This window comes from Eucyclogobius newberryi, unplaced genomic scaffold (genome assembly GCF_026437365.1).
Source record: "Eucyclogobius newberryi isolate DKJ021-1_F unplaced genomic scaffold, fEucNew1.0.hap1 SCAF_6, whole genome shotgun sequence".
Taxonomy (NCBI): Eukaryota; Metazoa; Chordata; class Actinopteri; order Gobiiformes; family Gobiidae; genus Eucyclogobius; species Eucyclogobius newberryi.
This window is the reverse complement of record NW_027316278.1, coordinates 34,424,754-34,446,678: the sequence shown is the minus strand read 5'-3', so window position 1 is coordinate 34,446,678 and position 21,925 is coordinate 34,424,754. Positions and strand designations below refer to the sequence as shown.

The window sequence follows — 21,925 nt, the reverse complement described above, 5'->3', positions numbered from 1 at the left end:
ACTAGAAAATAGATATATAGAGAAAAGGTGAATTAATTAATAAATAAACGATAAGTGAAGGATGGGATAAGTAAAGAAAATTATTTGTGATGAAAATGATGTTATGATAATTGTTGGAAATAACTGGAATCGGCAAAGGATTAACGTGAACATTAATCACTGTTTTTTCTGTTATTGGGGCAACATACGAGATTGGAGTGAGACATGACTTGGCGAAACCAAACAGTCAACTGGAGACTGGAGAAGACCTGAAAAAGGCCAGTGTTTCTAGTCACAAACTCTTGCACTAAAAAACACTGTGTAATTACACATTTATAATCACATACTTCTGTTATGCAAAAACTTGGCAATAACTCATTGTTGGTGTTTTCCATACAATAAGACATATTTCTACAATTAAGAATTTTAAATTTCTAGTGGGTCCACATAGGGCTCATGAGGGGGGTTTTCTTTGTCTTTGAAATGCCTATAAAAGCTCTCCGGTCAAGGAGACGAGGTCTTTCTCAATTCGGCATACGAGGAGATCCAGATTGTCGACATCTGTATTTGATTGCTGCTTATTTATGATTAAAACTATTTTCTAAATCACGAAGCAGTGTCAAGCGAGCTGTCTTTTGTCTACCCAACGCACCTTCGAAACACCACCTCTGGGGAGGCACCACACTCTCTTCCTGACTTGCACCACCAGAGTTACAAACAGGAGCTGGCCTCGACACGACCGGGAATGAACCATTGCAAAACGTTAAGTGTCACGTTAAGTACCACGTTAAGAATCACAGTCTGCTCCAGTGGTTTGGACCTGGATTATCAAGGATCTGGTGCACGCACAATAGTTCAGGTAGAAAGAAAGGTGTAGACCAGAGGTTATCTGACACAGAAGCTCAGTCCCACAGTGCAGTATCAGCTTATGCCCTTTAGGTGGCACTATAGAGATCCTATCTACAGGACAAAGTCAAGTGCCTCTGACAGGTCGGACGACTCATTGAAGTAAAGTGCAGTTAAGATAAATATATTTAGAATTTTGCTAAAAAAATGATCAACATTTAATCACTGAATAGCACACTTTTTAGGTTTATAATTTCACTTCCTGTTTGTAATCGATGACATCACACTAGGAAAGTACCAAAACTCATGTAATGTGACAAATAAAAATATATGAGAGAGAATTTATTTTGTTCAATTCATGTGGAGAGTAGAGAGAAAAATGAAAAATAAAAATGATTTGTGTAAATTCCGCAAAAGCTTTGACTGGAATGAGTGTCCCTGGTGTGATGTCACTTCCTGTCATTTTCTACAGATTTTTCAACGTTTTCTCCACAAATACCTGCTCGATTGGTGTAAAACTATAATTTATACGTACAGCTGTTTTTTGTAGATCCATCAGCCCTTGTGGTTCATAGCAAAACAAACACCACAAGGTCTGTGATTGGCTGGTGTGTCACGTGATGTCATATGGTTGTTATTCTGCCCCGCCCCTTTTGCCTCTTTTTTGCCAAACTTGGACTTGTTTAAATAATACATAAGTGAATCAGGACTGTGTTGTGCTGATGGAGGTTTTATCTGTGCTCGATGTTGTGACCACAGAACTGTCCTTTAATGCACTTTCTCTCCGGGGAAAATGAATGAGACTTTTAGTGACAGAAACAGGGAGAACTTTATTAAACTATATTATGTCCCTGCTTTACAGAGTTTATAATATACATTCAATGGTAACACAAAAATAATAAACCATAATTATTGATAAAAGTGTGTAGTGTGAATTATCATCTTGTGTGACAATAAAGATAATAAATTATAAACATGTCACCTGCTGGACATAAGTGGTTCTACAGAAATCATTGGCACTGTCTTTTCACTGTCCTAGACCAAATCTTGACTAAACAGGACCATACCAGGACTAAATGCTGACTTAAAAAACATAACATTACTCAAACAAATGAAATAAACCACGACTCCAGGTATGAGTTTGATGATGTAACATGAAATAGTTGAAAACTCAAAAAGCCCGTTTGGCGTAACATGATTTCTCAATGTAATGCACTTTGGATTTAGAATATCAACATTATGTAATATCAATACTGCATGATGTAACTAGAGGCCATTTCACCATTCAGCCCTTCATCTTATCCTTTTTACACAGTTGTTTTGGCATTGAGTGGTAATTCTGTTAAGTTTTGCAGCTAAAATGTGACATAAAGTAGATTGATTGGTGTGAAATGTCGGTGTAGAACTTCTTTGCTGAAATGGCTCTGTGCAAAATGAAACAAGCAGAAGGAGCATCTTTAAGGCAAAGAAAGACACTGAACTTTCTGTGTGGAGTTTGCATGTTCTCCCTGTGTCTGTTTCCAATCAAGGTACAAAGATCTATTCACAGTAAAATAATAACATTTAATTGACAACATTTCATTTCATTTGACACACACACATAAATTAATATAAATGTTTAAAATGAGTACAGTGTTAGACCTGTGTAACATCTCAGAAAGGCTCATAACAATATAAGATCTTTTTTTTTTTTGGTCCAGGTATAAAAAGAGTCTTTTTAAATGGTAACAGTCTGTTCCGCTGTATTTTTCACAGTCTTGTGCGGAAAATCCATCACCAGGCAACAGCTTGAAATGCGCAGTTTTCTCAACTAAGAGCAGTTTTCTGTGATGGCCTTTAGGTGGCGCTGTCAGGCTATAGGCGGAGGGACTGGTCTCAAAGCCTGGAACACAAGAACATGATGTGACTGCTGCCAAAGAAAGAAATCCTTGTGCGTGTGTGTCTCTGTGTGCGTGTGTCTATGTGTGTGTTTGTGTACGTGTGTTTGTGTACGTGTGTAGGTGTGTCTGTAGGTGTGTGTGTCTGTCAGTGTGTGTGTGTTTATGTACATGTGTATGTGTGTGTCATTTGTGTACGTGTGTAGGTGTGTCTGTAGGTGTGTGTGTGTGTGTTTGTGTGTGTCTGTCTTTAGGTGTGTGTGTGTGTATGTATGCGTATCTGTGTTTGTCTGTGCGTGTTTGTGTCTGTAGGTGTGTGTACGCGTGTGTGTGTCCCTATGGGTCCGTGTGTGTGTGTGTGTGTCTGTAGGTGTGTGTGTGTACGCATGTGTGTGTCCCTATGTGTATGTGTGTGTGTGTGTGTGCGCGCTCACCTGTCTTACAGGCCTGAATCCACCAGGGGGCGGTGGAGGGGGCGCTGCTCTGGGTTTTGGTTTAGCAGCCTGTGCACAAGCATGATAGTGTTGGCTTTAAAATAAATACTAGCAAAATTATAATCATTACATGGGGCCCACAAAATGAAAGAAAAATAAATAAAAGATGTGTGCATTTGTCCAATGGCTCACAAGTATTTAAGCCAATGAGCCGTGCTCACTACCACATGTCGCCACTTTGGCTTTAGCGGCTAGCTACATCCAGTAGTAAAATGGTAAAATGGTAAATGGTCACATTTATATAGCGCTTGTCTATTGTCAAGGCACCTGTAAGTGCTTTCACTTACATCAAGGAAGGCAGCTGCGATCGCACCACCAACCTATGGTCCAGTGGATCTGATCGCTCTACCAGATATTTTAACAGATCCATGCTATTGGAGTCACTACTTCCAGTTCAGTTGTATCAGTTGTATTATGGGTTTAGTTGTAACTTTGTCAATAAATAGAATTATCTTGATTTTTGGGAGTTCACAAACTCTTGAGAATCCATCTTGTTTTTCTCCTGCTGATTCGTTTGCAGTCCGGGCCAATCACATGGCATTTATGGCCCACAGGCGGGTCTGGACCAATCACAGAGCAGCTTTGTAGTTTCGGCGGAAGTCAAAACAACGAAACCAAAACAAACATGGTCAGTACTAGATCCGCCCCCCGCTGCCTCACGGAAGTCAGAATTAGCCCCAGTATGGCGGCCCACGTGGCGGCCCAAAAAGGCAATAATTATGTGGCAGTAACTTCCGTTTTGGTCGCCGCCATATTGGAATTCTGACTTTCGTGAGGATGCGGGGGTTTGATCTAGACCTAACCAAACAAACATGGAGGCGCCGACGACCAAACTTCAACCTATTTTAGGAGAAATACAAACTATTTTGTTCCTCACAAACGTGACACTTTGTACATTTGTGGAGGAGAAAGACTTCTGCAGTGACGCTTCGACCAATCAGAGTGAAGCATGTGGCTTTCACTTCAGAGACACAGATCAGTCTGAAGTGAGACAGGTTAGATTAGATTTAGTGATCCCAAACTTATCTTTTGTTCTATAACACCCCCTAAAACAGTTACATGCTTCACATTTTTGTACATTTAGAGCAGGGGTGGGCAATTATTTTCCTCCGAGGGCCATATTTGAATCCAGGCAAGTAGTGGAGGGCCGGCCCGCGATCATTGGTGTGAAAAAAAAAAAAATCCCAAAAATTAAACATCAAATAAAATATCACTTTTCTGTCAAATATAGGTTATTAAATATATTATTTAATTCATTACACGCCATATTTATTAAGGATACAAGTACAGACAGATGCCTTTTTTTTTTTTTTAATATTACTTGGACAAGCTTGGCGGGCCGGATTGAAAGGCGCTGCGGGCCGGATGTTGCCCGTGGGCTGTAGTTTGCCCACCCCTGATTTAGAGTGTTCTGAATTTCTTTGTTTAGTAATGAATTGCCTGTTTATCAAAAGTCCTGGCTCTGCCCCATCACCCTTTTTGCTTCTATTTCACCTTTTGAGTCTGTGCCGCACCTGATTTATGTGCAGTCTAAGTCAAATGTGCTGTGTTTATTATTACTTTTATTTGTTCCAGCATTAGCCTGTTAGCTCTGGTCGTGTGTGCTCTGTGTGTGCGTGTGTGCTCACATTTCCGTAGTTTCCAGCAGGGGGCGGTGGAGGGGGCGCTGTCCTGGGTTTAGCCTGTGCACAAGTGTGACAGTGTTAAGGTACGCTGCAGACACACATGCTTATTGTTTTATCTAGACTACGCAGAGCACTCATCCAAAGGTATAAAAGCCATGAATACAGGACAATCTCGGCTTTTTATGGATAAAACAGGTTTCTATATGGATAACGTCTGAATAAGAGCTGAAGAGCTGATTCTAAACTTTATGGAGCTGATGGAAATACGTGGAAAGTTGTGTGATTTCTCCTGGACACACAGCCGAGACAAGACATCGAGGCTCTTTTGTGGATATACAAGGTTTTCTTCTGGCTCTTAAACAGTATGTGATGTGTAAATGGAAAAGTTACATAGTGCAGCTTTAATCTTGTGCCAAAAACAGATGACAAGTTTGTGATATTGTATACATTCTTGTGGATTTTTACCAAAGTGGGCGAGGGCTGGACTGGTTTCTGAGTCAGGTCTGGCTTCCTCTGGGTTTGGCTGCTGTGGACACAAACATTTATTCACCTTTGAGGCCGAAGCTCGATATCTGACGGATTTGACACGAAGACTAAAACTCACGTCGGTAAGACTGGACCTTGGCGCGTTTTCCAAAGATAAGCCACGATTCCGACGACGATCCCGAGAAACACCAGAATGGCCGCGACAGCGATGCCGATTATCGCTCCTGAAAGACACAGGACACGGTTTCATTTTGCTTTACAGGGGAAACGCTGCAAACAAATGGATTTCATACACTATTTCAAGCTGATATAAATCCTTGACCGTCGTTGGTTTGCTCAAAGACACAACTATATTAAGAATAGGGATTTGGCATTAAACAAAGTATAACACTCGGACTGAAATCTTTATTAAGGCTTATAAATCAGAACTGTCAAGGGGAATAATATCTAAATTATATAAATAATTTGGACTCTACTAAATATAGTAAATGGTAATGTTGCTTTGAGAGATAAAGAAAAATGTATCAAAAGTGTTCGGGCCTGAAAACCCCTGCCATGGACACAATAGATGGATACTGTTGGCAGGTGGCAGGGAAAAAGGCCATCACGAGGAGGAAAAATCGGACTGCTCCAACAATCAAGGATTTTACGTTCATATCTTTGTGACTTTTTTAAGAGCAAAAAAGGGAAATAGAAGTGCAATTAGGCTAAAAGAGTGAAAAGTTCATTTGTGAAATTTACATCACCTTAAAATAGATTTGTGGGCCTTCTAAATATGGGTATCTACAAATATCGGAAACAGCAGCAAGCCAAATTTCAGTTATCGGCTCAAAAAAGAAGAAGAGTTTTTAAAAAAATCTCCCAAACTTTACAAATCACATTGGAAAACAGCTCGCCTCACAAGCTAACGAAGCTAGCGAGGCCAACAATGGCTACCAAACCTGACGTGGACGCCTGCAGTCCCTCCCTGCCAGCCCAGATAAAGATTCTCACGACTTCTTTACATTGGAAGGGGGAGAGAATACAACTAATCATCAGTTACTACTCATGATGTCCGAAATAAGACACAAAATGAAAACAGCTGTTCACAAAAACTCTAACCATAATCTGCATGATAAATACATTTGGAGAAACTTACCACTCAAGTAAGAGTAATATTTTATTTACAATTGAATGTAATTTGAGTGAGGAAAATAAACTGTTTGCCCTTTACCTTATAAATAATCAATATATCATGACATTTAAGGACCAGATTTATGCTTTTGTGGGCCTTTGAGAATTATAGCATTGGTTCTCCTTTAGTCATAACATGTAATAAAACAAACGACCAACAGGTGGCGCTGGACTTCAAAAGTAGACCGAAACGTTCTCACACAATATTAACTCATAAATATAGTAGAAAACAAAAGGTCAGATGTTAGCTAGTGAGTTTTGTGTAGTGTTTTCACAGTTTTTCACCTGTTTCTGTTCTAAACTTTGATACAAATCTCACCTGTGGACAAGGCTGAGAATTGTCCGTCCATCGTGTCGCAGGTGGGAGGCATCCACCCGGGTTCACACTGGCACTCACTCCTGTGGTTACACACCTGAAGCACAGGCCAGCGTTTCAGTTCAACTCAAAGCAGTGACACTTATCCTTTCTGGTATTAGACTGTGTCCTCACTGCGTGTCCAGGGCATTTGGCGGAGCAGTTGGTGTTCCTGTAGGCCGTTTCCAAGTCCACACACTCATTCTCACTGCACACCTACAAAATAAAACACAAACGCTTCAGTTTTGCATCAATTTATTTCCATTTTAGGCCAACTTTTTATGCCAAGACCCACAAAATAAGCGTGCTACTCTCGAGACCCCGAGAGTGAAGTGAGTTTGGTAATAATTTGAAATGGCAAAACATGTAAAATCAGGTTAATTGTTTATTTGAATAGTTTGTGTTATTTTAACCTATTTCACTGAAAACACAATTGTCTTTAATATTGTTTTCCCTTTTCCCCATCAGTTTTTAATAGTGCTGTCAATCAATTAAATACAATTTTCAAATCAGTAACAATAGGATAGCAACACCAGCAACAATGAACAAAAATACACATGAGAGAGAGACAAAATGAAATATGGGCAAATAAAATGCATCCATTTAAGATGCAGCACAGATCGTCCAACATAAATGTCCCATCCAAGTGTGTCAAATTTGTCCATTATCAGAATAAGTCATGTAATATAGATTTTAAAGGTACCATACCTTACAATACCTTCTCATCAGGCTACCCCAAATAAATTGTCTGTTTGCTGTAACCCGAGTCAACATTTTTCAATCCCAGAATGCATTGTGTAAGTCAAATTTCACACCGTGATAGAGCGTGACATGTACTATGGACACTTTAGTGGCGCCGACAGAGGTAAACCAGTTTGTAACAGGCACTTTAATGACACTTTTGTCTTTTGGCTCTTTTGTTACAGAGGCATGTGGAGGGCTAATATGAAGACCTACATGTGTTGTGCAATGCGTTATAAGTCCTTTGGGATGAAAGATAGGCTTACCAACGTGATACAAATATTTGACACGGTGGTTTAGGAAAGACGTTTTTTCAACAAAATGTTGATATTTATTTTTCAGTCGGCTAGTTTCATACCGGGTTGGTCGGGTTACGGCAAACAGACATTATTTTGCTCAGCCTCAGTACAAATACTTTTACACAGCATAAACAGCTCTTTTGGTCAAACTGAGACCGCTGTGAGCTGTCGCCATCCAATTATAAAGCATTTTTAATCATCAACAAACCAGGAAGTGGGCTGTTAGCATGCTAGTTGTTAATAGCATTATTTACAGTGATGCTCTGTCTCTGAAAGCTGTGAAAAGTTCTAATAAACTCAGTGACTAATTAAGATAATAGGAATGCATTTCTCCAATGTGGCTTTAAACTACAAAAGGCCGTACCTTCCCGTCTCCACACTCGGTCCCAGCGTCCACTTGTCCGTAATCTTTGGTGAAGTCGCCATAGAAAGTGGCTTTACAGTTCCCGAATCGCACCATCCGCCCGTAGTTCGGACTGGAGTTCCCGCCCTCACAAAACAGCTTCCCACAGAAAATATCTCTGCGAAGGAGCAAAGGCAAAACGGCGCTTAGACAAATGTTTACGGGTGAGTGAGCGTGTCGGAGCGAGTGGTGCGGTGCTCACTGTTTCTGGCAGGGGATGAACGTGTCAGTTGCCGGGCGTTTGCAGAAGGCGTAGTAGACTCCTCTGGTGTTCTGATTGAAGCAGCCAGAGGCCCCCACTGTGGCCTCTGAGAGAAAGAGAGAGCATGTTTTTATCTAGCAGGGTGTTTTGCACAAAGACACAAAAACAGAAGTAAAGTGCCGAAAGTAGGATTCTACCTGGCTTCCCACAACTCTAGGCTATTAAAACAGTGTTAGAGCGCCCTCACCTGGCCTGTACGTCTTTCTTTGACTTGTTTTGTGTTTAACAGTGTTAGAGCGCCCTCACCTGGCCCGTACGTCTTTCTTTGACTTGTTTAGTGTTTACAGTTTTTTACGATTGAATAAAATGGAAGGAAGAGGAAGAGTGAGGATGAGAAGGAGGAAGAGGAGGAGGAGGAGAAGGAGGCAGAGGCCGTGCCAGAGGTGGAGGTCGAGGTGGAGGTGGAGGTAGAAGAAGAGGAAGGCTTCAAGCAGGAGGAGGAGGGGGAGGAGTTTGGGGGAGTTCTTTTTTGTACTGGATAAAATGTAATGTTCATGAAAACTGGGAATTTTTTTATTATTTTTTTGCCATGTTGGCTTGAGTATATGGAAAAAAATAAATGACATTGTAAACAGCATTAGTCTTGTGTCCAGTGTGGTGTCTACAGTAATGCACACAAGTGTGTGTAGTGTAGTGTGTGTTGTTTTGCACAAAGTGTGAGCAGACATTGTGTTTACAGTTGTGCAAATCCGAGCCATGTTTTGCAAATTCTCGGTGTACTTCACCCATACGACTCTATGCACTTAGAAGCAGAATTAGCCAAAAGTGTTTAAGGTTTTCAACAGCAGTGTGTAACTGGTGTGTAACTGGTGCAAACATAGTTAAGACATATACAACGTGTGTGTTTCATATGGTAAAGAAATATGGTTTTGATAAATTAGTGTCTAGTTTTCACAAGAGTGGTTCATTTTGCAAAGGAGATAAGGTGTTTTGCTAATTGTGTGTAGGGTTTTGCTAAATAAAACAAAACAATCAAAATTGTGTTTATTCAATCGTAAAAAACTGTAACAGTGTTAGAGCGCCCTCACCTGGCCCGTACATCTTTCTTTGTCTTGTCTTGTGTTTAACAGTGTTAGAGCGCCCTCACCTGTCCCGTACATCTTGATGCACTGGCTGCTTCTCTGGGGACACTGCCCGTTGTAGCAGAATCCCCGTGCGCTGTCACAGGGCTGACCGTTCACGTTGAACACGTCCTCTGGACAGCGCGCGCTCACACCATCACAGTATTCAGCCAGGTCACACTCGTCCTGCCGGCGCCGGCACTCACTGGTGCGAGGCGACACCTGACGCACCAGACAAACGACATACGTGAGAAAAGAGAGAGAAAAAAGATGGAAAAGAGAGAGAAAATAGAGGGAAAAGACAGAGAAAAGAGAGAGAAAATAGAGAGAAAAGAGAGGGAAAAGAGAGAGAAAAGAGAGGGAAAAGACAGAGAAAAGAGAGAGAAAAGAGGGCGTAGTTGCACTGACCTTGCAGTCGTCGCAGCACTCGCCCTCCGCGCACTGCGAGCCCTCACTGAAGGTGCACGTGGAGGCGTTGCAGCAGCGGTTGGTGCACTCCTGTCCAAACAAAACAAAACATTTAACCACAGATCGCATAAAACAACACTCTCCAACTGGGCTGCATATCGCCTCAGAGTTCATCCATGGCATTTGGCAATAACGATGAGCAGATGTGGGTGGTTTTGTATTGCCAGTTTCCAGGAAAAAAAAGTGTAAATAAAGTGTCTCGCGTGGCGGTTTTATGGCGAGATAGGCAGAGACACGCTCAGAGGAATGTGCTGTGATAATTGTTGAAGAGCCGTCCAAGCATGACAATAACTGCAAACTATGACTTCGATTGTACATTAAGCCTGTTTAAATACATAATCAACCACATAAAGGGTCAAATGTGATATGTAGAAAGAGAATATTCATGAATAAATTCCTAAAAGTTAATAATAATCAAGCGAGGTTAAGAAATTAAAATATTGTTGCGAAGTCTAAATTCTTTTAAATGTTTTATCTTATCAACAAAAATACAACCAAATGTATTTATCTAGACATTTGTCCTGAAAATTAATTTCTTATGTTTAATCTGATTCATTTTTAAGATGTTTTGTTATTAACAGCTTTATTTAATGACAAAGACAAACTCCGGACTGCAGAATCGAACTATCAACCATCTGCCGTTCTGTGTTTGTTGTTGTTGTTTACCTCCACAGTGCCGCAGTCGCATTGCTCTCCTTCCTCCACAAAGCCGTTCCCGCAGACGGGGGGCGACACCAGGGTCTTGTAGTCGGGTTTGTCCAGGAGGCAGCTGGGATTACGGTTCAGGAGGTACTTCTCGTAGTAAGTGCCACTGCAGCTGCTGAAGCTCCGCGGGATGATCCAACTAAAGACACAAGACATGATCATGATAAGAGACTGACCTTGAAACAACACATTCAGCAAAAAGAAGACTGATGTTCTGAGGTGGTTTATGCCTAAAGAAGACATACGATGATGATGGTAATGATGTTTTTTGTGTTGCTGCTGCCATGCTAAGTGGACACTACACTTGACGCAGAACAGTTGCGTGCAGTGATCTTTACTAATGGGCAAGCAGACTTAAGGTGTTGAATATTTAGTGAATTACACAAAAGTTAAAAAATGATTTAAACATTTTAATATGCAAAGTGGGACTTTGAACCACAGTCTCTCGCATGAAGGGGAGACTCCCGTACCTGACCAGAGTGCTGAATGGATCATAAACTCTCAGTTCACCAAAATAAAATCATTACATAAACTAGTGGTTTATGTTATTGAAATACTGCCCATGTTTCTAACTAACATCTCTATCCACGCATCCATTTTCTTCCGCTTATCCGGGGCCGGGTCGCGGGGGCAGCAGTCTAAGCAGGGACTCCCAGACTTCCTTTTCCCCAGACACTTCCTCCAACTCCTCCGGGGGGATCCCGAGGCGTTCCCGGGCCAGCCGAGAGACATAGTCCCTCCAGCGTGTCCTGGGTCTTCCCGGTGGGACATGCCCGGAACACCTCCCCAGGGAGGCGCCCAGGAGGCATCCGGAATGCCCGAGCCACCTCAGCTGGCTCCTCTCGACATGGAGGAGCAGCGGCTCTACTCCGAGCTCCCCCCGTGTGGCCGAGCTCCTCACCTTATCTCTAAGGGAGCGCCCAGCCACCCGGCTGAGGAAACTCATTTCGACCACTTGTATTCGCGATCTTGTTCTTTCGGTCACTACCCAAAGCTCATGACCATAGGTGAGGGTAGGAACGTAGACCGACCGATAAATCGAGAGCTTTGCCTTTCGACTCGGCTCCTTCTTTACCACAACGGTCCGATGCAGATGCAGATGATTAGATGTTTGTTAGAAGATACTTTGTTATGAATATACTTTCAAGTATCTAACTAACATCTAATAATTACAAACATGAACAGAGCCAGACAAAAACTTTCTCTAAAAGATGAGACTTGGCGCTGTTTTTGCGTCACTTCTCCTCTGCACATGCTCAGTTAGGGCTTCACTTCTCCTCTGCACATGCTCAGTTAGGGCTTCACTTCTCCTCTGCACATGCTCAGTTAGGGCTTCACTTCTCCTCTGCACATGCTCAGTCACAGGTTTATTCAGCGTGGTTTGAGTTTGTCCTCAGAGCACATGTGCTGACCTCTAAAAGAAACAGCTGTCCGCTCTGGTTCCAAAGCTCATGTTAGAGCGGCGCATGAACGGGCCTCTGAACACAGACACAGGCTGAGCAGCTGTAGGAGAAAAAGAACAAAGTTTCCTGCAGTACTGCTCAGCGGCCTGTTGAGGTCACTAAAACACTTCATGACTTCAGCCAAGCTTCAGCAGTAGAAGTGCATGTGCATAGTTGCGACACGTAGTCATTTTTGATTTTATTGGTCAATCACTGATGCAGAATACAGCAGGTTAGTATTGTTTTACTGTAGTACTCTGGCAGGACAATCCCAGCCTCATACTGTGTTAAAGGAACATTTGACTAACCCTCTCATCCCTATTTTAAAGGTGGTATGGACGATTTTTTTCAGCAAATTTTGTATCATATTTCCTCGTGGCGTGGATAAATCATTAGTCCTGCCACGTATCAATCATAAAACGCACCTATCGCTCACCTGCAGCCGCGTGCGGTTCCTCCTCACGTTTCCGCGTGCCTAAGCGCATGGATCTATCATAACATAGTTCCCTCAGTGTACGGGGCAAAATGAAGACGGAGAAAGACAGTTCGAGCTGACGCAGAAGTGGACAGAAATCTACGGGAGACGAGAGATGCGATGCGCTCCGTTGCGCTAATAAACAAACGCACGTGTGTGTTGTATCAATCCACACGGGGGAGTGCACATGCGCACTTCCGCCTGCGTTCTCAAATTGCCGAAAAATCGTCCATTGCTCCTTTAAGATAAGATAAGATAAGATAAGATATTCCTTTATTGTCCCACATGGGGAAATTTCATTGATGCAACGCAGGTAGATACAGAGGTAGATACAGATTACCGCTTAAATAATGTTTCCTTTTAATGTATTTTAAATTATTTTAGAGACAGTAATGGGAAAAAAAACATATGTCTTGTGTAGGGATGCGTACCGCTACGACGGACCGGATCTGGACTTGTAAAAACGTTTCGAAACCCCGGTGATTTGGTTCTGGACTCATATAAAATATAGCACTGACATACTATATCCTTTTTGTTCTAGAATCTAGACCATCTTAAACCTTCCATTGATCGCGAAATTCGCGCTGGAAAAGACGTAAACACTGCCATGCGCCGCCGTCAATAGCGCACGCGTCTTCCGGGCTTAAGCATGGATGTATTATATTATCTGGATAGGGTACGCCCCCTCTGCCTCTGGCTCCAAATTGAGTAGTGGCCACTTCGCAGAATGCAGCCTTTTGGTCGGACCATTTCAAGAGTTCGGCCTCTAAAATGACCAAACATGCTAAATTGTTTGTAGTCTAAAAATAAAATAGAAGGAATTTCACTCTTCAACCGTTTCTAAAATACTTAAAAAATACATTTTTAACCTCCCGGAGAACGGTGTACGCGCACCGAGCGCGCACGTCACCCTCATGAACGAGCCTCAGGAGAACATGTGACGGAAACTAAACACAAGCAGAAGAAAGTGACGAGACGAGACCACGATACACGTAAGTTGTTTGTATGTCATTCCTCACGTTTCACACATCGTTCCATATGAAGTGCAAAACATCAATTACACAGTTAACACGAGTTAACACAAGTTAACACAAGTTAACGTTTAGCTACACAAAGATGCATTGGAACAACACGTTGTGATGGCTCGTGCCTTCTGCAAATAAATAACTCATTATTTCTCCTAAATGTTCTAAGAGACAAAAGGTTAAGAACAGATCAAGGAGAACTAGAGAAAGAAGGGAAATAAAGTGATGTTTGTCTTACATATATAAATGTGTATGTATTTAAATCTGACAGTCGTGACTACATTTGAGGTTTTATTACCCATTTAATACAGCTCCATCAGGACTCTTCTTCACTTTGAGCCCTTTCTTCTCATGTAAAGATTGTATACATCATGTCTCATGTAAGCTTGTGTTTAAACAGCAAAGCACAAGCTTGTTTTCTATAGGAATGTCATGGATTTACTTCCATGGAATATGTAGAGATTTAGCAAACATGTCAGTTATGTTCTAACTTCTAAGGTTTAAACTTATGCATAAGTAAATTACTTTTGGTTCTAGCTTTAAAAAATAATGTAAAAAGAGGAACTTTTGTGTTACAGAGCGAAATGTAAATCTGTCAATAGCATATTCCAGCGTTTCTCTGTTAAATGTGCATAATATATCAATGTTCTAATGAGTATCTTTCTCATCTTCAGTGCTGACCAGTGAGTTTAGTCTGTCTGTGCTGTCCAGAGCTCTACAGGTCACTACAGGTCACTGCAGGTCACTACAGGTCACTACAGGTCACTACAGGTCACTGCAGGTCACTACAGGTCACTACAGGTCACTACAGACACAGAGTCATCTCAAGTAAACTCCTGACGACTCCAAAGCAAAAGGTATTTTAATAATAACTTCTGCCTCGACTAAAAGTAAACAGTGTAGAATCAGTACTTTGAATTTATAAAATGTCTGTTTTGTTATGACCAAAAAAACTAAATGATAATTGTTCTTCAAAAGAGACACTGCTGTGTCACATGTGAAGTGTATGTTCTATGACTTGTATAAATCTAATACATATGAAGTGTATGTTCTATGACTTGTATAAATCTAATACATATGAAGTGTATGTTATATGACTTGTATAAATCTAATACATATGAAGTGTATGTTATATGACTTGTATAATCTAAAAGATGTGAAGTGTATGTTATATGACTTGTATAATATAATACATATTAAGTGTATGTTATATGACTTTTATAATCTAAAACATATGAAGTGTATGTTATATGACTTGTATAAATCTAATACATATGAAGTGTATGTTATATGACTTTTATAATCTAAAACATATGAAGTGTATGTTCTATGACTTGTATAATCTAAACATATGAAGTGTATGTTATATGACTTGTATAATCTAAACATGTGAATTGTATGTTATATGACTTGTATAATCTAAACATGTGAAGTGTATGTTATATGACTTGTATAATCTAATACATATGAAGTGTATGTTATATGACTTGTATAAATATAATACATATGAAGTGTATGTTATATGACTTGTATAATCTAAAACATATGAAGTGTATGTTATATGACTTGTATAAATATAATACATATGAAGTGTATGTTATATGACTTGTATAATCTAAACATATGAAGTGTATGTTATATGACTTGTATAAATATAATACATATGAAGTGTATGTTATATGACTTGTATAAATCTAATACATATGAAGTGTATGTTATATGACTTGTATAAATATAATACATATGAAGTGTATGTTATATGACTTGTATAATCTAAACATATGAAGTGTATGTTCTATGACTTGTATAATCTAAAGCTGTGACATGTTCGGTTTGTCTCTCAGTCAAACGATGGAGCTGAACGGAGGAGTTTACTGAAGTCCTTTTCACTAGAAGACTGCGTAGCCATGGAAACAAAGTCTTGTTAATGTCTTGTTATGTGCATATAACTGATGTAAAAAGAGTGTTTAGTTTACCATTATTTATTAGTATTATTTTGTCTTACGCTAGCTGTTTTTATTTTATCTTTATCTTTATTTTTCCCCTCCATTCCTTATTAAGGTATGAGAGGTTCTGTCTATAGGAGTTTTTGTTTATAAGAGTTCTTCTATTAAGATCAATCTATTAAGAGTGTTTTTTAAACTTCCTATAAGTTTTCTGTCCTTTTCCTCTGTATCTACTGTGTTGCAACAATGAAATTTCCACATGTGTGGACAATAAAGGAATATCTTATCTTATTCAGTTTGTTCTATTTGACTTATACAGGTTGTTTTATCATTGTTAATCTTTTTATGTTGCACTGAATCACCAAAGCAAGTTCCACTGATTGTGAATTATTTTCTTTGACAATGGCAATACATTTTCTGATTCTATTAATGATGATAATAATAATGAACAGTACACAAGGGACTCCCACATTGTAGCTTTAAAACTCATTGGAGCTTTAAAACTCAACTAAAACTGGCTAAAATCAATGTATCATTTGTAGTTATAATCAGATTTGCATTTATTGAACAAGTTCATTCATGTTCATTATTCTTATTAAATACATTAATAAACACATGTGTTTTGTATTTATTAAAGATTGACATGATACAAAAACTGAATATAATTAAATACTGTTTAACTCCATTATGTAACAGAATCGATGATTATATTTTATATTTCTTCTCATTTGATTAAAAAAAGCATATTGGCCAAATTATATTATGTAAATAAATAACTGAAAAGTTAATAACAAAATAAATACCCAAACCAAAAACTACAGAAAATGATGAGGACGTTATTATACCTCTAAATGTAATTCATTGTCATTAAACCGGACTTTTTATCTTAACACTTCTTTATAATTCTCTTAAATATCAGAGCTTTACAACATGATACACTTATATTTATAGATGGATATAACAATCCATCATTATACGTTACGTAAACAGACTATTTCAAGCCGAATTATTCCAAAAGTCCGTGTTGACTGTTCAGTCTTTCACGCTGCTGTGACGTGCGCGCTCCCGACGCCAAAGCCTCACGGCGATGACGTCACAAAAGTGGGAGGAGATATACCAGTATTCAGGAAGTAATGCGGAACTAAAAAACTTTTTTGGAACCATGCGCCAATGAGCACGCTCCATAGGCTTCAATGGCGGCCATCTTGGCTTCCGGGGGCTTGGGCTTAAGTTGAAGCCGGCAAAATACGTTTAAAGATGCGAGAGACGGGAGCGGCTCGTACATGTGAGACGGGAGCGCCTCGTACGTGTGAGACGGGAGCGCCTCGTACGTGTGAGACAGGAGCGGCTCGTACGTGTGAGACGGGAGCGCCTCGTACGTGTGAGACGGGAGCGCCTCGTACATGTGAGACGGGAGCGCCTCGTACGTGTGAGACAGGAGCGGCTCGTACGTGTGAGACGGGAGCGCCTCGTACGTGTGAGACGGGAGCGCCTCGTACGTGTGAGACGGGAGCGCCTCGTACGTGTGAGACGGGAGCGTCTCGTACGTGTGAGACAGGAGCGCCTCGTACGTGTGAGACGGGAGCGCCGCGCCTCGTACGTGTGAGACGGGAGCGCCTCGTACGTGTGAGACGGGAGCGTCTCGAACGTGTGAGACAGGAGCGGCTCGTACATGTGAGACGGGAGCGCCTCGTACGTGTGAGACGGGAGCGCCGCGCCTCGTACGTGTGAGACGGGAGCGCCTCGTACGTGTGAGACGGGAGCGCCTCGTACGTGTGAGACGGGAGCTCCTCGTACGTGAGAGACGGGAGCGCCTCGTACGTGTGAGACGGGAGCGCCTCGTACGTGTGAGACGGGAGCGCCTCGTACGTGTGAGACGGGAGCGGCTCGTACGTGTGAGACGGGAGCGCCTCGTACGTGTGAGACGGGAACGGCTCGTACGTGTGAGACGGGAGCGCCTCGTACGTGTGAGACGGGAGCGCCTCGTACGTGTGAGACGGGAGCGGCTCGTACGTGTGAGACGGGAGCGCCTCGTACGTGTGAGACGGGAACGGGAACGCCTCGTACGTGTGAGACGGGAACGCCTCGTACGTGTGAGACGGGAGCGCCTCGTACGTGTGAGACGGGAGCGCCTCGTACGTGCGAGACGGGAGCGTACGTGTGAGACGGGAGCGCCTCGTACGTGTGAGACGGGAGCGCCTCGTACGTGTGAGACGGGAGCGCCTCGTACGTGTGAGACGGGAGCGCCTCGTACGTGTGAGACGGGAGCTCCTCGTACGTGTGAGACGGGAGCGCCTCGTACGTGTGAGACGGGAGCGCCTCGTACGTGTGAGACGGGAGCGCCTCGTACGTGTGAGACGGGAGCGGCTCGTACGTGTGAGACGGGAGCGCCTCGTACGTGTGAGACGGGAACGGGAACGCCTCGTACATGTGAGACGGGAACGCCTCGTACGTGTGAGACGGGAGCGCCTCGTACGTGTGAGACGGGAGCGCTTCGTACGTGCGAGACGGGAGCGTACGTGTGAGACGGGAGCGCCTCGTACGTGTGAGACGGGAGCGCCTCGTACGTGTGAGACGGGAGCGCCTCGTACGTGTGAGACGGGAGCTCCTCGTACGTGTGAGACGGGAGCGCCTCGTACGTGTGAGACGGGAGCGCCTCGTACGTGTGAGACGGGAGCGCCTCGTACGTGTGAGACGGGAGCGCCTCGTACGTGTGAGACGGAAGCGCCTCGTACGTGTGAGACGGGAGCGGCTCGTACGTGTGAGACGGGAGCGCCTCGTACGTGTGAGACGGGAGCGCCTTGTACGTGTGAGACGGGAGCGCCTCGTACGTGTGAGACGGGAGCGCCTCGTACGCGTGTGAGACGGGAGCGCCTCGTACGTGTGAGACGGGAGCGCCTCGTACGTGTGAGACGGGAGCGCCTCGTACGTGTGAGACGGGAGCGCCTCGTACGTGTGAGACGGGAGCGCCTCGTACGTGTGAGACGGGAGCGCCTCGTACGTATGAGACAGGAGCGCCTCGTACGTGTGAGAGACAGGAGCGCCTCGTACGTGTGAGACGGGAGCGCCTCGTACGTGTGAGACAGGAGCGCCTCGTACGTGTGAGACAGGAGCGCCTCGTACGTGTGAGACAGAAGCGCCTCGTACGTGTGAGACAGGAGCGCCTCGTACGTGTGAGACAGGAGCGCCTCGTACGTGTGAGACAGGAGCGCCTCGTACATGTGAGACAGAAGCGCCTCGTACGTGTGAGACAGGAGCGCCTCGTACGTGTGAGACAGGAGCGCCTCGTACGTGTGAGACAGGAGCGCCTCGTACGTGTGAGACAGGAGCGCCTCGTGCGTGTGAGACAGGAGCGCCTCGTACGTGTGAGACAGGAGCGCCTCGTACATGTGTGAGACAGGAGCGCCTCGTACGTGTGAGACAGGAGCGCCTCGTACATGTGTGAGACGGGAGCGCCTCGTACGTGTCGAGCTGCAGAACCGTGTATCCACATGTGAACATTGAAGTGAAGCCGGTAAGATCGCTGGCTTTTTTTAAACTTTTAAGCTGTGGCCGCCGCGTGCGATGTTGTGATGGTTAACGTGCTGCGTGTTAAAGGGGCGGGGTCAGCGGGTTAAAGGGGCGGGGTCAGCGTGGTTTCTTCTCTGGGTCTTTGGTCTGGGTGTAAATATGAATGAAAAAACTTAAGTGTTATGTTGTGGTGTGATGTATTTGGCATTAAGTAAATACAAAGTAAAGTCAAAGTAATATTGCTTAAGTTTATATTTTGTAATAGTATTTTGTATTCTACAGTTGTTAAATATGGTCTGGTGTTTAATGCTGCTAATATGATGTATTATTTTGATGTGTTGTGTAAAATATTTTCATATTCTACTTTTGATACTGCTAAGTTGATGCTTTATAGTGATTCAAGTTGACTTTTATGCTAGTTTTTGTAACTCTGTTATTTTACACTGTGACTTAATTATTGACACTGGTGTTTTGTCTGTTTGAAGGTTTTGACCTGACTTTTGATGCCAATGGATCTGTAACATTAAAGAGTGGAAATGTGTCTAAAGGCAAAACATTGTATCAGATGAAACAGCTGCTTTGACCCTTGACCCAGACTGACCCTGTCAACAATACTCAACATACTCTTGTTGTTGAGTTGAGTCTTAGCTCGTAGCTTGTGATTTGTAAGTTGTAACTTCTGTTAATAAACAGTGAATAAAGCAGACAAGTTGAGTTTATTTCAGTCTGCAGTTAAGCCTTGTGTTTGATAGTCGTCCTTGTTCATGTGTCTTCAACTTAATTTAGCGAAGTAGCTTGTGTTACGCTGTTGTAACATTATGCAAAAATGGCATGGTTCAGGTCCGGACCTGAACCTAAACCTCTGGATTCGAATCCGGACTTGAACCTGAACGCGGATTTAGGTGTGCATCCCTAGTCTTGAGTGTTAAACCTTATTTCAGCCTTGACTTTCTGTCCGGTACAACATGATAATGATGTTGCTGACCAGTGAGTCCTGTCGTTCACCTGAGCGCAGCAGCCATGATGCAGCTGTCCCCCTCGCACACACAAGAGGTGGAGTCGTCATGGTTCATGCCCAGATTGTGCCCCATCTCATGAGCCAGAGTCGCCCCCACAGCGATCGCCCGGTCGTTATGATCCTAAAGACACGAGAGAGCAGCGTTAGAACCAAAGATTTCTTCTTCTTCACCAGAGTTTAAATAACGATCGCTACCTGCACGACTCCGACCGAGTGACCAGAGCAAAGCGTCCCGATGAAGGCCAGTCCGACGGTGGCTCCCTCGAAGTCTATTCCACTGAAAACAAACGATAGCGATTCACGTATTCCGCCACGTTTAACACACTGTTCACAGGTCGGTACAACCACTGCACGATGTTGAACGCTTGTAGGAAATGGTTACCAAGGCAAATACAGTCCATGTTCAGAGACAAAAGGAGGAAGATGTAACTTTAGGAGACAATTTGCACAATGAGAGAGTTTGTATCCCATCTATGGTGTAAAGTTGTGGAATAGTTTGAGTTATTGAGCTTAAAGGCGCAATGGACGATTTTTCGGCAATTTGAGAACACAGGCGGAAGTGCGCATGCGCACTCCCCCGTGTGGACCGATACAACACACACGTGCGTTTGTTTATTAGCGCGACGGAGCGCATCGCATCTCTCGTCTCCCGTAGATTTCTGTCCACTTCTGCGTCAGCTCGAACTGTCTTTCTCCGTCTTCATTTTGCCCCGTACACTGAGGGAACTATATTATGATAGATCCATGCGCTTAGACACGCGGAAACGTGAGGAGGAACCGCACGCGGCTGCAGGTGAGCGATAGGTGCGTTTTATGATTGATACGTGGCAGGACTAATGATTTATCCACGCCACGAGGAAATATGATACAAAATTTGCTGAAAAAAATCGTCCATACCACCTTTAAAGTAAAAAAAAACAAAAAGAATTATACAGAAGAAATCTTTGGGTTAGAATGTTACATTGTTGGTCAGTGCAAATATTCTTGATTAGGTTGATGCAGATCTGGAAAAAGATTATGTTGAAATGTATGAAAAGAAGATTTACGATTTTGTTTTTAGCACATAATAAAGTCAAATCTGTTTGGCCTCAGTACAGGTATATTGTAAAAGCATCTAATCAGGAGAAAATGAGACCACAGCGCTTTATCTACATTTATTTATTTAGTCTCCGAGAAGCAGGAAGTGAGCCGTTAGCTAGCGTGCTATTGTTTGTTAGCTTTAGCCACAGTAAAAAATCATCACAGTGAATATTTAGGTTGTTGAGAATGTGTTAGGTAAATGAGCGACACGTGTGTGGAGCTAGTAAGAGTTTAAAATGTAGCAAAAAAAAAGTCGTTTTGTTTTTTCACATTTCAAAACAGTAAAAATCAGGAGCAGCATTTTTAAATGGTCCTAAATGATTGTACTTTTTAAGGGATTAGACTGGTTTGGACTCCTTTACATCTTCTGACAGCAAATCTAAATATATCCTCCTCCCCAGGGCTTTTAATGATGCATCCCATTTTTATCATTGTGTTTTTGTGCGTTTCATTTCACTGACGCTCAAATAAATAAATATCTCATTGGAAAAGAGCGGCGACGTTTGCTTAGGCTGTGAAGAGGTCACTTTTATAACAAGATGGTTGTTGGTTCAGTCCCAACTCCCAACCTGACTAATAAATTGTACGTAGATCATTATTTAAAATTGGAAAATGGATTTAAAACTAGGCCAGACGCAGGACAATACAGGATTAC

At 42.6% G+C, this 21,925-nt stretch overlaps 1 protein-coding gene across 2 annotated transcripts in view; it reads right to left on the bottom strand.

The window, feature by feature from the left end:
- Positions 1–1,991: 1,991 nt before the first annotated feature.
- LOC140346709 (zinc metalloproteinase-disintegrin-like MTP8) overlaps positions 1,992–21,925 on the bottom strand; it is a 38,303-nt gene continuing 18,369 nt past the window's right edge. The window contains exons 10-23 of one of the 2 annotated variants that reach the window (XM_072432896.1): positions 20,386–20,467; positions 20,178–20,311; positions 10,736–10,913; positions 10,010–10,099; positions 9,628–9,823; positions 8,481–8,586; positions 8,240–8,396; positions 6,971–7,051; positions 6,800–6,893; positions 5,426–5,531; positions 5,287–5,347; positions 4,825–4,878; positions 3,137–3,205; positions 1,992–2,707 (exon numbers count right to left, since the gene is read on the bottom strand). In XM_072432896.1, the coding sequence (XP_072288997.1) occupies positions 2,675–2,707; positions 3,137–3,205; positions 4,825–4,878; positions 5,287–5,347; positions 5,426–5,531; positions 6,800–6,893; positions 6,971–7,051; positions 8,240–8,396; positions 8,481–8,586; positions 9,628–9,823; positions 10,010–10,099; positions 10,736–10,913; positions 20,178–20,311; positions 20,386–20,467 (1,441 nt within the window). In that variant the 3' untranslated portion in view covers positions 1,992–2,674. The remainder of the gene's footprint in view (positions 2,708–3,136; positions 3,206–4,824; positions 4,879–5,286; positions 5,348–5,425; positions 5,532–6,799; positions 6,894–6,970; positions 7,052–8,239; positions 8,397–8,480; positions 8,587–9,627; positions 9,824–10,009; positions 10,100–10,735; positions 10,914–20,177; positions 20,312–20,385; positions 20,468–21,925) is intronic. The other variant, XM_072432897.1, reaches the window with a different exon arrangement.